This window comes from Agelaius phoeniceus, chromosome 11 (genome assembly GCF_051311805.1).
Source record: "Agelaius phoeniceus isolate bAgePho1 chromosome 11, bAgePho1.hap1, whole genome shotgun sequence".
In the NCBI taxonomy this organism is placed as follows: domain Eukaryota; kingdom Metazoa; phylum Chordata; class Aves; order Passeriformes; family Icteridae; genus Agelaius; species Agelaius phoeniceus.
The window spans coordinates 19513544-19530409 of record NC_135275.1 but is presented as its reverse complement, the minus strand read 5'-3'; the positions used below and the strand labels follow the sequence as shown (position 1 = coordinate 19530409).

Sequence of the window (16866 nt, the reverse complement as noted above, 5' to 3'; positions counted from 1 at the left end):
GACCTGCTGTGTACTGTGAGCATGCAGAGCCTAGTGAGGGAGGGGAAGGAAAGGAAAAGGAAAAAACCCACTTGATTTACTCGACTATCAAGCCACTCAACATTTCCTTTCCAGCACCCTCCTGCAAGTGCTCAGTGACAGATGGGGACAGATTGAGTGGTTCGATGCAGTGAGGTAATATTCCACTAAATCATTCCTCTTTCTCTCACTGTCAGAAGGCACCCAGACTTCAGCCCTTCCTCTGAATCTTCCTGTGTTTCCCTCCTTAATGACAAAGCCATTTTAGCTCTACCTCTGCTAAAATTTCCGAGAGAAGCAAGCACTGCTGTTTATACGCTGTGATAAAATGGGTGTTGTAAAACAGTTAGCAAAAGGGAGGAGTGAATCACCCTGAGACAGAGAGGGTTCTGGTGCTGTTTCCTGGTGTTTCTGATTTCTTTCTGTTGCCTGTGTGCTGGGGCTGAGCCCCAGACCGTGGTGCAGGGGCCCTAGCTGGGCAGGCAGCAGGCTCTGGGCAGGTGTGCCGTGGGCAGGCGCGCAGGCTCACACTGCACGGCTCACAGATGGAAGATCCATTTTTTTCTCTGGATGATTTGTTCCAATGGTTAATCATCCTCACACAAACACAGGATTATTTTTTTAATGACATACCAGTAGATAACGTTCAGAAACTTTTAGGATGGGCTTTCTCTCCACCGGGCAATCTCTTGATTTCTGCCTACTCTGTGAATGCCATGATGACTGACTAAAATTAGCTGTGACTTCACAGCTTCCCCGTGCCCTTGCAAGACTAGCTTTGAACTTGAAAGCCTCCTACACAAAGTGCTTTGTGCTATCAACCTGGTCGCAGCAGATGAGAAAAATGTGGCACTGAATGCAGTGGCCTTCCAATAAATAGATCCACAGTACGGCCGTGCATGACTCAAGATCAAAGACAGAGTGCAAGTGCTGAGGTCATTAAACATGAATAGAAATACAGAAATGCAACAGCGTGCATGAAAGGCTGAGCTTGACTTTAAAGTGATGAAAGCTTGTGTAGTCAGCGATTGTTCACCCGTGATAATGCTCTTGCCATCAGTGGTTCTCTGCATTAGAAAGGTGAATAACTAATCATTCTTGGGATAAAGCATTGAGGTGTGGGGCAGTTAATGATTTGTACCAAGTGAAAATGGGCTTGGAGATGCTCAGCATCAGCAGCTCTAGGGAAAGTCAGAGTGCCACAGATGTCAAGCTGGAAAATCAGCTCCTGGTCACCAGTTGTACAACTGATGGATAAGGATTTACCCCATACAAATCCTTCAGGAATGACATGGCATCAGAGGTCACCAGCATGAAAGGAGGTTTGGGGTAAGATATCCATAGGCACAGCCCCAACCCAGCACAATTCAGCACCAGCTTTTAGGAGACCATCGTCACGGATGGTCTTTCTTGGATGGCTGCATTTCTTCAACATGTCATGTATTTTTTAATATTCTGAAGCCTAAGAACATCATAGCATGGGAAATGCTTCCTGGTTCCTATCACAATAGAGTTAATTATAGCCTGTGCAGTGTTTTGAGCAACTCCAAAGGAAGCTGTGCAAAAAATGATGACTTTAGGAAACCTCTATTAGAAAACAGCCCCCCTGCCATGTTTCTAATACTTTTTTGATTAGCAGCATAACTGTCTAATAAGGTTTCTGGGGTATTCTGATACTGTGTGGAATGATCCAATCTGCAGCCTGAGCTAATGAAGTGACACTTAGCATTGCCTTCTGCCAATATGTGTCTGTAACTCTGGAGCCACTCCCCTCAGGGTGGTTTGTTGGCAATTCTGAGCAAGTGCAGGTGCTCCCAAGGAGCAAGGTGACTGTGCTTAACCATGTGGGGTGAGTGGCAGAGGTCCAGCCACATCCTTTTCTGTGAAAAGAGGGAAAACGCCAGCTTTGCTCTCCTCTGAGCTCTGCACAGTGTGTCCCAGGGCAGTCCCACAGCATATGGCAGAGCAGCCTTCTGAAGATGTAGCTGCACCACATCCAGGTAGAGCCTCAGGAAAGAACTGTTGCTATCAGACTGAGCCAAATTCCTGCCCTTTTCCTCGAGGCTACTGGCTTCACACCAGACTGGGAGGCAGCTTTGCCTCCTCTGTGCAGAGCTGGTACTGGAAAAGCAAATGATGACAGCTTGTGGGCTACACATCCCCTGCTCATCTTTCACCTCTAGCACAACCACTGAACGAGACCTTTACCCAACAACATAATTTGGCTGAGGCCAAATGTTTCAAGCTCCTTTCCTAGCAAACCCCTCCCAAATCTAACAGCAGAGCTATAAGCACCCTAGAGTACTGCAGGCACTGAGTGCTGTAAATCAGAGATCATCTTAGCTGCTAACTGGGGTTTCAGACCAGTGTCATTTTTCAAGCTGGCCTGACATTTAAGTCTATACTAAAAACCTCCACTGACTTGAAGATTTTGGCTGGAAACGCTTGTAAGGAATGTGTTAAATACCTGGGGACTGAGTGAAGATGCCAGCAGCAATCAAGATTTTTCTGGAGCAGCTCTCAGCACAACTGCAATCCCTCACCATAGATATGCAGAGGCAGCATGCTGTGACCTCTGAGCCAGACTGTGAAGAATCTCTGGGGGAGACGATATTGGTATTTCCTGTGGTACTCAGCACTTGTGGTGCCCAGAATATGGAAAAGTATCATGCAGCTGCCTGGAGGGGTGGAGAGAAGACTGAAGGTACATTCTGGTGAAGCACAGGTCAATGGGAGAGCCCTGCTGCTCTGCAGCCCACCAGACCTCCCAGGTACTTTGTGTTTTGGTCAGTGGGGATGGGGAGAGGGGCTCAAACCATCTGAGTTTTTGTAAGAGAGCCCAGGACTTGTACAAGCAGCACTAACTTCTCATGTGGGAGTAATTATTAACGCCCAGCTCTCATGGAGTCTCAACCCTTGGTGCTTGTGAGTGAGACTGAAAGCGCTCTGGTGTTTGCAGGATGGAGGATTCACAGCCACACCTCACAGTCCATACAGCAGCAACCACCTCTCCCTGTGCTCATTCCATTCTCCCCAACATTATTTCTCTCTTTTTGTTTTTTTTAATCCAGAGCAGGTTTTTATCCTCCCCGACACCCCTTCTCTGATCTTGGTCAAAGCATTTAATCTCTGTGACCCACTTTCCCCATATGCAGACTAAAGGCTGCTATGTGAATGCTGTGCTTTGGAAGTGCCTTTTTTTTTTCCTTTTGCAACTTTCTTATATTTTCTCAGATTTCAGAAGGAATATTTATCCTCTGGTGCTTCTCCAGCCCTTGCTAGTTTTCCATACTTTCTTGGTGCACTCTCAGCCAGCAAAGTAGTGGTTTTGGTGTGCTGGCACTGAATACTCCTTAATTTTCTGCCATGTCCTTGATATTTAGTTTCACATCTTTTGGAATTAAGCCCTATTGTAGAACACCTATCTAAACCCTGAATTAAAGCAACTGGAGATCCTTTTCTTTTGCACTACCACAGCTTGGATCATAATTTGACTAACATCACAAGTGCCTAAAATATAAAATTAACTTCAAACAGCAGTGATTTTGCCCTCAGAGTATATCAGGAGTCCTGAGACAGCCCTGGAAGCTGTGTGCAAGCAAAACACATGGTATACAGATTTTTTTTTTTTTTTTTTTGTATGCTTGTGCTGTAGCAAGGCTGGGTCTGGCTGCCACTGATGGGTGATAGCATAGCACACGTTATCTTCACCAGATAAGAACCAATCACCCATCTTGTGAGGACATCAATGAGCCAGGGGATGCCTCTGCACAGAGGCTGGGATTCAATACAGCAGCACTGCTTGATAAGCCAAGCCTAAATAAAACCATCAGATCACCCAAAGGTGAGTGTTCATCCCCCACATATACTACTGATTCTACAACTTGTGTTCATTTTTTTCCTAGAAGTGAAAAATCTGGTCCTTGCAGCTTTTAAGGAGGTTTTAAAATAACTATTTTCCCATCTCTGTGGTTTAAATAGACTCATAACCATACTACTTATAGCCTGGAAGAGAGAGAGGATGCCAAAATATCAGACATTTTTAATAGAGTAAAGAGAAAGAAAATATTGGCTTGGTTACCCGCAGGATTAGGAAAAAGGTGGCAAGATCTGAGTTACAGATCACAGTTCTAGGTCCCTACTATGTAGGCAGCTTCTGGGAGAAATATGAGATATGAAAAAAGTTCTAAAAGTTGGAACTCTGCAGGAAAGACCTAAAAGTGAATCAGGGGTATAAAGTATACTTGGAACACAATTCCCAGCAACAGCATCCATGCCTTGCCCCACAGTCTTTGTAAAACAACTCTACTCCATTACTCTCCAAGACTCACTAAGCTATCATCTTATTTTCCAGCCTGAAAATATAATTAGCACAGATAACCAGCTGCTGCTGTGATCTGAAGTATGTGACAGCTTTCCTTCTGTACCCAGGTGCATTTTCAAAATGCTTTAGAAGCTTTAGAAATGATCATTAAGTCTTGCTTTGTTTTAAAGATACCCCATCCATGGTCATATTTCTGAGGCCAGTTCTGGCAGCATTGGTGCTGCAATGTACCAAAAAACTCAAATTGCAACCTTCTCCTTATGCACTGCAGGAAATGCTGCCTTTCTGGTGTCCAAATCCCAGTTGGGGGGGGGAAAACAAGATTTAAACCAAACCAGGAGCCCCACCTCATTTCATTCCCTGCCTCAATCTGAAGCTGTTACCTTTGCCCTCCTCTGATCTGCCATGTTTCTTTTGTGCTCCCTTCATAGTCACAGGACAACTATGTCTCAGTTGATGTCTACCAGTTTTGGACTACTCTCTACAGAAATACTCAGCAGATGCAGACTGTATTCCAGCTATTTTGTGTGAGACTTGCTCCAGCACAGGTTTGTGAACTGTTACATGATCCATCAGAGAGGGGAAGCACCTCAGGGACAGCTTCCTCTGAGATAGCTAAGAAGTTGGGCCAGGATCCTGCCATCAGGTTACTGGTTGAAATACTTTCAGAGACATTTTTGTAGAATAGAGCAGGTTAAAATGCCATGCTTAATAAATGTAAGCTTCCCATTAAGAATATAGTTTATAAATGAGTATGGTACTGACCAAGCCACAGTGTTAAAAAACTGCTTTGCCAACTAAAATTAGCCATCCACAATTACACACTCTTCTATCATTAGCTACAACAGAAATTTGGTTTCAGCAGACACAAAGAATTGTGCTATTTAAACCTGTTGCCCATCATGAATTTAAGTCTTCTTAAAAATAGCTTTAGTCACTTTTATTGGTATAAACACCTAAATTGAGATCTAACAGCAAATAAGGATTGTGCTTGTCCATAATAACCTTAGCTGTGAAATCTACTCAGACACAAGACATACAACCTTCCACATACACAAGTTATTTGTCAGCAAAGCAGAATGCTGCCATTCTGAAACAATTACATACAGTAAAGGTTTTCAATATTTTATTAAAGAAAACAGTCAAAATGTACAAGTATTACCCAGGTTTGTAGATAACTTCCTATAAAGGCAGTAAAATATGAATTTCAATCTAGGTTTTAAAAACTGCTATAGTTGCTTATTTTTAAAGTTGGTATTTTAAAATCACGTTTCACAAATAGTTCTGAAATATTACCAAATTAATAGTGCAACAAGAAAATTTGAAATTAGTTCTACACTGTTTGCATGTCAAGCAAAAGTTATAACTAACAGCTTCAAATACTCAAACCATTTGAGAATGAATGAACCCAACAGCTCCCACCAAAACTGACTTCTGACCACATTAGGAACGTCCTCTTCATGTTCTTCACTTAAAATCAAATAATAATAAAACAACACCTCTTGAGGTCATCAAAAATAACTTTAGTATAAAATTGTCTTGGCCCTTATCAAATATTACATGAGTAAAATTGTTAAGCCTTTATCAAAACAGACAGGAATAGGGAAACAAAAAAAATGTCATGGCCTTAATCCGTATCTGTTGGAATCATGTTTAGAAACGTTAGAAGCAAGACCAGAAACTCGGAGCCCTGTTTTGTTTTTAAAAACCACACAATCACAAAGAAAAAAACAGCTTCTTACTGCCTAAGGTTTGGGGGTGTTCTGCTCAAGTACCTGTTCCCATAGACAGCAACCTGTTATGTTCTGAAGAGAGCATACGCAAAATATAGAAAAATAAATAAAATAGCTTCTTACAGCCTAAGGTTTGGGTGCTGGGTGGTGGTTTAGTATGTCCCCCACAGGTCACACTCTCTTGAGCTCATATGCAGAAACATGGAAATTTATATCCATCTTTCTTTTTTTTTTAGAAAGAGAAAAGCCCCCCTACATCCCAAAGCTCTTGAGATCGCAAAGGATGGTGCCCTGGGTGCTCTGGATGCTTTGGCAGCATGGGAAGTGGGCTCGGAGGCAGACCCTGAGCTCCTTGTTGAAGATGAAGCAGAGGATCGGGTTGACCCCTGCCTGGGCAAACGTCATCCAGACGGAGGTGGTCAGGTACACCTGGGGGATGGAGCTGGCCTTAATGAAGACCCGCAGGTAGCAGGCCACAATGTAGGGGGACCAGAGCAGCAGGAAGAGCAAGGTGATCATGTAGAACATCTTGCAGAGCCTTTTCTCCATCTTAAACTCCTCCAGCACCAGCAGCCTCTTGATCTGGCTGTGGGTGGCCTGCCTTATGCCCACGAGGGTGGGCGGCGTGGGCCCCCTGCCAAAGCCAGCCGTCCAGTTCGCAGCCGCTTGGCCGGTGGCTCCCGGCCCGTGGAAGGTCCAGTTCTGGCTGATGGCCGGTACCAGCTGGGCCGGCTTCATCTTGCGGTGCCCGTGGATGAAGAAGAGCAGCTTGATGTAGACCAGGTGGGTGGCGGCGATGACGGCCGCCAGCATGAGCATGAAGCCCAGCGTGTCATTGGCCTTGACGTAGCGGTGCTCGAAGATGCACTGTTCCTCCTCCCGGATGAACTTGTAGGTACCCACGTCAAAGACGGGGGGAAAGGCCATGGCCATGGAGAGGGTCCACACCATGCACACCACAGCCAGGCAGGTCCAGCCCGTCATGCGCTTGGCGTAGAAGCGGTGGTGGGCGATGGCCATGTAGCGCGTAACCCCCACGCAGAAGAGCAGGAAGGCGGCGTGGAAGCAGAAGAGCACGGCCAGGAAGGCCAGCACCTTGCAGCTGAGGGGCCCGTGGGGCCAGGCGGCCCCGCTGCGCACCGACAGCATGACGAAGGGGAAGCAGGCGAGCGAGCGGAGCCCGTCGGCCAGGCAGAGGTCCAGCAGCAGGTAGTAGGGCGCGCGGTGCAGGTGCCGGTCCTTGAGGATGAGCCAGGCGAAGAGCACGTTCCCGGCCAGGCTGACGCACAGGATCAGCCCCAGCGTGGCGAGCTTCAGCCCGGAGGCGCTCAGCAGGCCGCCGGCGCTGGGCAGGTGCGGGCTGCTGCTGCTCCCCAGCTCGCTGCTGTTCGCCATCGGGTCCTTCCTCCTCCTCCTCCTCTCCTCCTCCTCCTCCGCGCGGGCAGGGCCGGGGGCTCAGGGCCGGGGGCTCAGCGCCGCGGCAGCGCGCCGGGGCCGAGGGCCGCGCCGCCCGGCGCCCCCATGCCCGCAGCCGCCGCCGCGCTGCCGCCGCCGCCCCGGCCGCCCCGGCGAGGCGGGGCGCTGCCGCCGCGCTCCCCGCGGGCCATGCGGCTCCCGCGCCCGCGCTAGCTCCGCCGCCGCCCCGGGGGCATCGGGGATGCGCTGGGGGGGAGGGGGGGGGGGGCGCGGAGCGCAGCGGAGCCTCCCCTTACCGCCGGCTGCTGCTCCTCCGCGCCGGGCGAGGGGCCGGGCGAGCCTGCGCACAGCGGCGGCGGCGGCTCTGCCCAGCTCCCGCCGAGGACAATGGGGTAAATCCCCCTCCCTTCTCTCCCTCCTTTTTTCCTTCCCTCCTCCTGCTGCTGCTCCTCCGTCCCTCCGCCCACGCCTCCGCCCCCCGCGCAGCCCGGCCCCTGCGGAGCGCGGGGCTGAGCCAGGCGCGCAGCGGCGCGGAGCGGCGCGGAGGTCCCGCTGCCGCAGCGGGGATGGGAGCGGGGCTGGGCTGGGCTGGGCGGAGCCGCCCGCAGCCGGACCCCCGGCCCCCGCCCTTCTCCCGCCGGGGGCGAGTGCCGGGATGGGGCTCGGGGGCAGCCGCGGGGTCCGGTGGGGGGCGGTGAGGTGTCCGGCTCCAGCGGCCGTGCGGGGATCCCCTGCATCCCCTTCCGGGGAGCGTGATGCCGTTCACAGCTGATGGAGACAGTGTATCTGGGCATAAAACAGGTGTGTGTGTGTGAGTGTGTGTGTGTAATCCCATATACACCCATACCGGTACCTATGGCATATGTATTGGTTCAGTATAGCCACACATTAGTGATACACCCGTGTCACAGTCACCAGTGTGCTTCTGCTCGATTTGCCCATGCTAAATGGCCATTTAACTTCCTGCTCGCAAGCAAGGCGAGTCCAGCAGCACCTGTTGCAGTGCAGCATCTGGGTGTGCTGTCCCTTGCTTGGCAGGGGGGTTTGGAGGGGAAGGAGGCTTGCAGCAAGCTTACAGGGCAAATGTTTCAGTGTGAACATCAAGGAAAAGGTGCCTCTGCAAGTCAGGAACCTGACATTTGGGTTCCTTGTGGAACCTGTCATTTGGGGTCTGACTAGGGCTCTTAAGAAGATCAAAAAGGATGCTCTCCATGTTTCTGTGTTGTTCAGGGGCTTGCCAACTCCCAGGCTTAGTTACACAGGACCCACAGAGGGCTGGGCAGGTTTTGTGAGCTGGATAAACCCCATTTGACCCAACTAGCACAGAGCATCTGCTGATGCACCTGTGCTGTTTTGGTGCAGGTTTCTAATGGGCAGTTTAATGTAGGCCAGTGAGACGCAGATCCTTGTCCTCTCTCTCCCACTTTGCCATCCCTGTGTATGTAGGGCAAGGCCTCTCTGCGTGCCTTGTAAGGCACGCACCAACGCACGGCCCTGGGCTCGCTGGAGATGCTAATGCAATTATCGTACTATTACTGAGTTTCCTTCATGGCCTCTTGTGAAGGACACGTCTGAAATCCTTTTTGAGCATTCTATTAAAAGCCATCAGTAAATTCAGCGTTATTCCAGAAACTGTAGCAATTAAATCATCTGCATCAGCCCCAAAAGCAAAGGTTGGTGGAGCATCTTTCGAGCAGATCTTTCTGGCTGGTTTCAGAAAGTCTTTCTGCATGTAGCAGGGACCAGCCTCTGACCCTGATCATGCCACCAGATGTCCAGAGCAGCTCTGCTGAACTCCTGGCATTTTAACAGTGGTGAGCTAAAGCCAGACTTTGGCCCAAAGATGTGTCGAGGGCAATCTGTATCACACAGGACTTAATTTGCCCCAGGATCTGGTTTATGTCCGTTATTTATTGCAGTGTTAGGAGACCAAAGAAATCCTGAGAGGGGAAAAAAAACCCCATAGGTGGTAGATAATTGAGGCTGCTTTTTGCTTCCTACCAGTGCATCTGAGCTGTTTTCAGTTGTTAGGTTTCTCATTTGCACCGAAGTTTTACTGTGACAGAGAATTGCCCACGGGTTGTTCAGTGCTTTGTGCAATTTTCCAGGCGTTTCTCACATTCATGCAGTGACTCGAGCGCCGGGTTCGCGGTGTCCCCTCGGCAGCCCTGGCAGCTCTGGCACCTCTGTCTTTGTGGAGGTGCCGGGACACCGTGTGTGTCGCTGGCCCCGGTGCAGCCCAGGAACGGGCTCTGCCACGGCAGGCTGCCAGGACAACGTGCTTTGCCAAACACGAGTACGAGGATCGATTGTCCTCGGGGGCATGTGGCTTTTCAGAGGAGCCGAGGATCCCTTCTGGCCCGTGTTAGCTCTGTGATCTCTGCCATCAAGTGAACAAAAGGGAATAACACACCTGCTTCCCTCCTCCGCTCCTGTGGGAAGGGTTTCTCCTCTCCCTGAACGCTCGCCAGCGCAGCTGAGCTGGCTCAGGAGCTGCCGTAATTCACTGCTGTCTTGCCAGGCCAGCAGCAAATTGCTAGCTCATCTTTCTTCCACCTGTAGCGAGAAAAGAGCCGGCAGGGAATGGTGCTTCATCCATTTTCCCAGGGCTGCTTCCCTGATGAGGCTGTTATATAGTGCTACAGGAGGTGTGAGCCTAGAATTTGGCCGACTGAGAGATGTGACACTAACTAAAGGGATAGGCAGAAGGAATGAAGAAAATAAAGGGCAGGTAGGAGGTTAACAGTCTTTATATGAACAGGCTCCTCACCTCCTAAAGGGGCTGACCTGGCATTAGACCCACCAGGATAACTCTGCCTCTTAGTTACACCCTGCCAGGAGAAGAGCCCTCCTGCCCCACCTGGGTGACCCCATACAGGCAAGCCAACACCAATTCAGGCTGCTTCATGTCTTGTTGCATCAGACCCATCAGCTTCAAACAAGTTCCTCATCCAGACTCAGTCTCAGCTTGGACATTAGTGCCAGACTTACAGTATTTGGCTATAAAATAGAAATAGGGTATTTTGTAACCCCTTTGCTGGGGTGCTCAAGGAGCTCTTCCCACCTGCAGGCACTGCAGTGCCTGTGGAAGTGTCAACCACTGAGAGTCAAAAGGAGCAGCAGGGACTGTCCCTGTATCCACATGGCAGAGCCTTCATCTTTGGTCCTGCCAGGTGTCCAGCCCCCAGCCAAGCTGGGACACCTCTGTGCATGGGTGTACCCTGGACACTGAAACACAGAGCTCCTTCCTCCAGTGCCCTGCTGGGGGCTGGAAACACTGTGTGTCTATTGATTTGGGCAAAGCCAGACCCATCAAAGCAGTTGTGGGGAACAGGTAATTCCCAGAGATTGTAATGAGAGTGTTAAGCTATTTTCCTTTCTCCCTTCAATCACTTTCACAAAACGAGTTTAATGAAGAGCTATTCTCTGCTTACAAAATGGTGCTGCACAAGCTAGATGGATTCCTCTGACCTTTCAGTGTGCTTTACTTGAATTGGCTGCCTCTTCATGTTCTCCTCTCACTGCCTTGAATGGGAAAGACAGCTGAAATAGGGACTCTTGCAGCAAATACTGTGGCACATTGCCTTCTTTCTATCAGTCACTGGTGTGCTTCCTGAATCCTTGTCTATTTATTATTAGTGGTTTTATTTGTGTTCCTGTGGCTGGGAGCTCTGCATAATGTTTCTGGAAAGAGAAGTGTCCTGCAGCCCTGTAACAGTGTAGTGGAAATCAGTGTTGTCCCTGGTGTGATGTAAAGGAAGAAGTAGGAAATGTCTGGACATGCCTGAAGGACAATCCCTGAGCTCCACCATGGCTGACACGCCACAGGGAAGCAGGACAGGTGAGAGCAGTCAGCCAAAGCAATTTTGCTGTCACAGATAATTCAGGCAAGGAAAAGTTTTCAGGCTTTGTAATCAAGGAGATGGAAAGGTCAGGCTGGAGCAAAAAGGGATAACAGAGGCTTCAGTTGGATCTGGCAGAAAAAGATTAAAAGTCCTCCTTCCCAGCTTCCTGTAATTCCCAGAAAGTTCTCTGGATGACACTCATTATTTGTGTTATCTTTGCACCTAGTGGAGTGAGTCAGGGACCAGGGTGCTACACAAACTGTCCTTTTGCCAAGGAAACTTAAAATCCAACAGTGCAATGGGAGAGAGAGCTGATACAAACCCTAGAGAAGGGGGAGAATGAGCAAAGCACGAGGTTGCAGCCTAGAGAATGGCATTGGCATAAGGGTGGCCATCAGTCATCCCTGGAAGGGGAGGAGGGAGTGTCAGGAGCTAATGAGGCAGGTTTGTGGGTGTTTACAAGGATCATGATAATACTTCATGGCAATGACAGAACAGATGACACATTAAGGTAATGTTTGGGCACTGGGTAATGTGAAAACAGTGTGAGGAGATTAAAATCTGCAACATTTACAGTACTACCCAAAATAACTGCTCTGCACAGGAGCCAGGCTTGCCCTCTGTATCCAGGGCACAGGTATGGTACTTGCCAGTGAAATGAAGACAGATTTAAACCAATGCTGGAAAACTTCCACCCTGCCTCTTGCTTACAGAGGATCCAGATGCCAGGTTGGGGATGGGGCACTGCCATCAGGCTGGGAAGGGCATGGGCCAGCAGAGCTCAGCAAAACACTAATGAAGGATTTTGGATGTGGTTTTGTTCCCATAATTATTAGCACAGTAGTGCAAAATGTACAGATGACACCAGAGTGGATGGGACTATTAATGTCACTGTTGAATCCTGATTTCCTGGATGGCAGTGGAGGATGTGCAGGCGAGCAGTCCCAGAGCTGCATCTGTGGCAGAGGGGTATCTGTGACAGCTAGCAATCACATTTTTCAAGGGCTTATTCCTGGCTGTTTAATACTTCATCTGCTCTCCTGGGGAGGGAGGAGGGAAGAACGGAGGAGTATATTTGGCACAGCAGGGAAGTGGACTCGGGTCTTTTCCATCCCTTAGTGCTGTGCTGTTGCAGGGGGAGAGAAAGCCTCCTTCCACAGCAGTACTAATCCTCCTCCACAGCAAGATGAACGTTTTGAACTTGAACAACTCCTCTCATTTTTCCCCCATGTGATTGTGAGTCAGGCTGAGCTTCTCTATTCTTCTCCATAATTGAGTAGGAGATTATTTTGACTGGAAATAACCAGACACAGGTATCATGGCTGTGAAAGCCTCCATGCATGCCACTTGCTGAAAGTTCTGTAGCCTTCTGCAGAGTGACCTGGTCTTTAAAGGCTTTGCTCAATGGAGAGGGAAGAAAAGCAGAGGGGAAGAATAGCTCCTTCCTGTTCACTTCTATCACTGTCTCTGCTAAACTTAACCTGCTGAATTGTTGGTGACACACTGTTCTTCAGAAGCAGCTCCTTTGTGGAAGACCTCCCCTGTGACATGAGGAATAGCTGCTGTGAGGCAGGAAATATCCCTGACATGATGGCTTTCTACAGGAGCTCATAGCTGCTATCCAGTCCCATGGACATGCCAAGATAGTTATGAGAAACCATTCCTTTAAAATCTCCCCAGGCACAGATTTTCCTGTCCTTCTCTTCCTGTATCTATAGTTGTCTTCCATGAGATGCAGGCCAGCTGCTTGGGTTGCATTCCCACCCTCTGTCCCAGCGGCAGGGAGTGATGGAGGAGTGCAGGGTGAGTGAGAAGCAGATGCAATGTGAGGCTGTGGCAGGGCACGTGGCAGGGGATGCTGCCAGATGCCAGTTCTGGCTCTTGGTGGGTACCAGGGAGGCGGATGCAGCCTCATGGCAGGGCTGAGTTTTAGCTACACACACTCCTACCAGCAAAGCCAGACAGTAAGGAGCATTTCACAAGATCAGGCTTTCTCCAGTTTATACATAAGTGGGATTGCTTCAGGCTATTGAACCAGCCTGCTGCAGACTAGCCAAGCCCAGAAGTTTTATCTGTGCTCTAGCAAACTGAAGCCACTGCTGTTGTGCTTGTGCATCTAATGTCTCAGCTGCTTGCTGAAGAGCTAATGAGCTTTTGGGGATACACGGGTGCTATAAACTCCTTAGGCCAGAGATAAGCAGCTTATTGCCTTCAGGAGCACTGCCAGCCCTTGGCTCTGCTGCTGCGGTGCTTCTCGGGCCCAAGTTCTTCGTTAGCAGCAAGGGCTGTGAAGCCCTGAAATAAATGTGTTCCTGATTCCATGTATACATGTGCACACTGCAGCCTCTCCACAGGGTGAGGTAAAACCAGGCAGTGGGACAAGCAGGCAACACCAGGCTTTACACACGGCTGTCACATCTGCCTGTGTGTGACTTCAACCCTCACAAAGCACATTCCATTCCCTGCACTGAGGCTGTGCTGTCTCATCTGTACAGGATGAATCCACCACCCTCATCACAGTGAAATGGCCTTTGGCACCCAACAGGAAATTCACCACGGACAGTGTGGGCAGCTTCAGAACAAAAGGTGGCTATGTTGGTCGTGAGCCAAATTATTTCCATTGCTATCCTCTCTTTGCTTTTGAATAGACCTGCCGTGAGTATCTGTCCAGAAAATTCACTGGGCTAAAAAAAAAATGGAGGTAATGCACAACTGAAAGTTCACTTGCAAAGCCAGTGTGAAGGTAAGTTTTTATTTTCTACATATGAATTCAGCCCTTGCTGTTCTCCATTCATTGTCTGCAGTGTCTACCATCAAAAGCAATCCCATAGCAAATGGCCAACAGGCTGAGGTTGCTACTCCTACAAAATGCTAGGGAGAGCCTTCAAAGCCGCTTGGCTAGTCAAAGCATCTCTATCCTTATTGTGTATTTTACTTTTTCCCTCCCTTTTAACCCAGGTATAAAGTAGCCAAACAGCTCTCTTTCAAGGCATAACTAGGAGCAGAATTTGGCCTGCAACTCTCAAATTTTTATTCAGTTGCTCTTGTTGGAGCAGCTTTGGAATTAATCTGGTCATCACAGAGAGTTATTTGAGGTGCTGGAAGTACCTTCTGATACCATCTTTTAATTTGAGTAGATAAAATCTGAAATATTATTTCTTTGCTGCTCCATTGTCCTTATTTGTTACCTTTCCTGCTGGTTTACACTGCACAGCTTAGATGAAGCCAGAACTACTCCCTTATTTTGGCACTCAGTGCAAATGGATATCCTCTCCTTGCCTATGGCCCCTTCCCCCCACAGCTGGTGGAAACGAAAGGATGAGCAAAGTAAAACCTTTGGTGTGACTAAAACGGTGAGATTTAACTGTACCAGAGAGTCCATGAGCACTGCTTGAATGCTAAATTCATAGTTAAATGGGTGTTGTCTGTGGAGATAACACCCCTGCTGGGGTGTTGGAGTGATGATCTGGCAGTGTTCCTGTGACACCGTGAGGTCAGCTCAAAGCTCTCCACCACCGCTGCTGGAGCAGCACAGACAGTGCAGTGCCATGCCTGGAATTCAAATCCAGCCATCACCAGATTCATGCTCACGAGCTGAATGCCATTAACTGACCCTTCTGTATTTAAATCACTTCTTCAACAAAGGCGTTCTCTTGTCATTTCACTTTGAACTGTAGGAATAGCACATTAAAAGGCTTTGCAGTTTTAAAGTGTTGGTGGGTCTCAACCAACTTTGTGGGCTAAGTAAAGCGTTAGAAATATTTTTCACCACACTATCCTATCAACTGAACTTTTAAGGCAGAATGATGAAAAGAAAAATATTCTTTTAATAGTGCTTTCTCTCTGGTAAAAGGTGTTGCTAACTTGTTGAAGCAGAGCTCGGAATAACAGATGAAAACTGTCAGAAAAGCTGTGATGTACTTTGGAGCCGAGTGAAAATTGTGACCAAAATCTGAGTCTGCCTAAACCCTGAGTTATATGCCAAAATGCCCAGGATTCCTTGGATCATCATGCAAGTTGATAAGGGTAAAAGCTTATTTCTTTGGGATTGGGTTTATTCTTAGGCATTCCTTTTGTGCAAAGGGCTTTTCTTTGGAAGGGCTGGGTTCTTTCATTTTTTATTTATTTGGCCTTTTTCCTTTGTTTTTTATTTAACAAAGTTCACTTCAGTGATGCAGGACTGATGAGAAAAAACCTCTCAGAGCTGTGTTGAACCTGAAATCTTCATACCTGAGAGAAGCAGGGCCTGGGCCTTTGGGAAGACCCAGCAGGATTCCACATTTTTTGAGATCTTAAAAAAGTTTTTTGGGGTTAAACAAAAACAAAGCTTAGGGGGAAAAAAGGACACTGGTTATAGGCATAGCGCAGAAGCCTTGTAGAAAGGCTCTGGGTGCCTCTGGCATGCCAATTGATTTACCTTTGCAATAAGGACATGATCACTGGGAGGATCACAGAGAGCTGTATGAATTCTATCCGTGCAATGTGTGAGCTCAGCCTGGAAACAAACCTCATCTGCCAAGTTCTGCAGGGCCATTTCCAGCTTCTCTCCTCGAAGGAGAGGCTCCGCTACCAATGAATAAAGTGGGAATTTTGACACTGATTTCAAAGGAAGCTAAATTGAGCTCCATGAAAAGGGAGCACTAGCACGCAATGCTGCTCTTAGTTTTTTCTTATTAATGTGACTAATTAAATGTTTGTATTTTTTAAGCACTAACAGTTTTTTTGATGGTCGTTTAGAGACTTTGAGAAAGTCAATAATTTTGATGAAATAGGACTGTAGACTCCAGAACAAAGTCCACATGGAATCTGTGATGTTGCTAGGATACAGCTATTAGTATTTTCAGTGGCTGGGTTATTTTTTGGTGTGGTTTTTTTGTTGTTTTTTTTTTTTAAATAGAGTTGGCCTAACCTCTCTTACAAACAGTAGAACACGTGACTGCCTGATCCCATTTACATGATGCTCCTTCAGTTTACCTTGATGAAGCCAAACTTGACCCTTTAATTTCAGCCACTTTTTCGTGTGAAGAAGAAACACAAAGAGCAAATGTGACGTGAATCTTGTCGGTTTTCTTAATGGATGTGCAGGATTTTCTCCCTGTGGGTCTTCCATTGCTGAAGTCAGTCTCCCTCTAGTGGTTTATTTCCAGAGGGGGCCTTTGCTTTGCTGGCTTGGACAGGTACCAAATGTGCTGGTGTGATGCAGAAAATGATCCCTGTGAGCTGAACCATAGAGCAGCGAGCTTGTATAAAAACACTATATCCTGTAATTTTCATCTGTTAGAATGTACTTATTTTTTACAATATCCAGAGTAGTGAGGGGTTTCCATCCCAGACTCACTCTGCAGTCCAGGCTAACATGGTTTGTGCAGTGTGTAGCATGTGACTCTTGCACATTGTTTCCTTCAGCTGTACACTGGGAAGCCTGTAGAAGAGAGATCAGTATTTAGGCTCATGTTCCACATCAAAGCCAGTGCCAGATGTGGTGCCAATAACATTATGACACAGAGTAGCATTGAGGATGGTGCTATTT

At 48.1% G+C, this 16866-nt stretch overlaps 1 protein-coding gene across 1 annotated transcript; it reads right to left on the bottom strand.

Moving 5' to 3' along the window:
* Nucleotides 1-5451: 5451 nt before the first annotated feature.
* GPR27 (G protein-coupled receptor 27) lies at nt 5452-8074 on the bottom strand. The gene has a single exon (XM_054640228.2). It carries the CDS (start codon nt 7468-7470, stop codon nt 6328-6330), a length of 1143 nt encoding a protein of 380 aa, XP_054496203.1. The 5' UTR covers nt 7471-8074; the 3' UTR covers nt 5452-6327.
* Nucleotides 8075-16866: the final 8792 nt, after the last annotated feature.

What these genes read in the sequence shown, in the direction of transcription:
- GPR27 (XM_054640228.2), bottom strand. Translation starts at nt 7,470, where the DNA reads ATGGCGAACAGCAGCGAGCTGGGGAGCAGCAGCAGCCCGCACCTGCCC.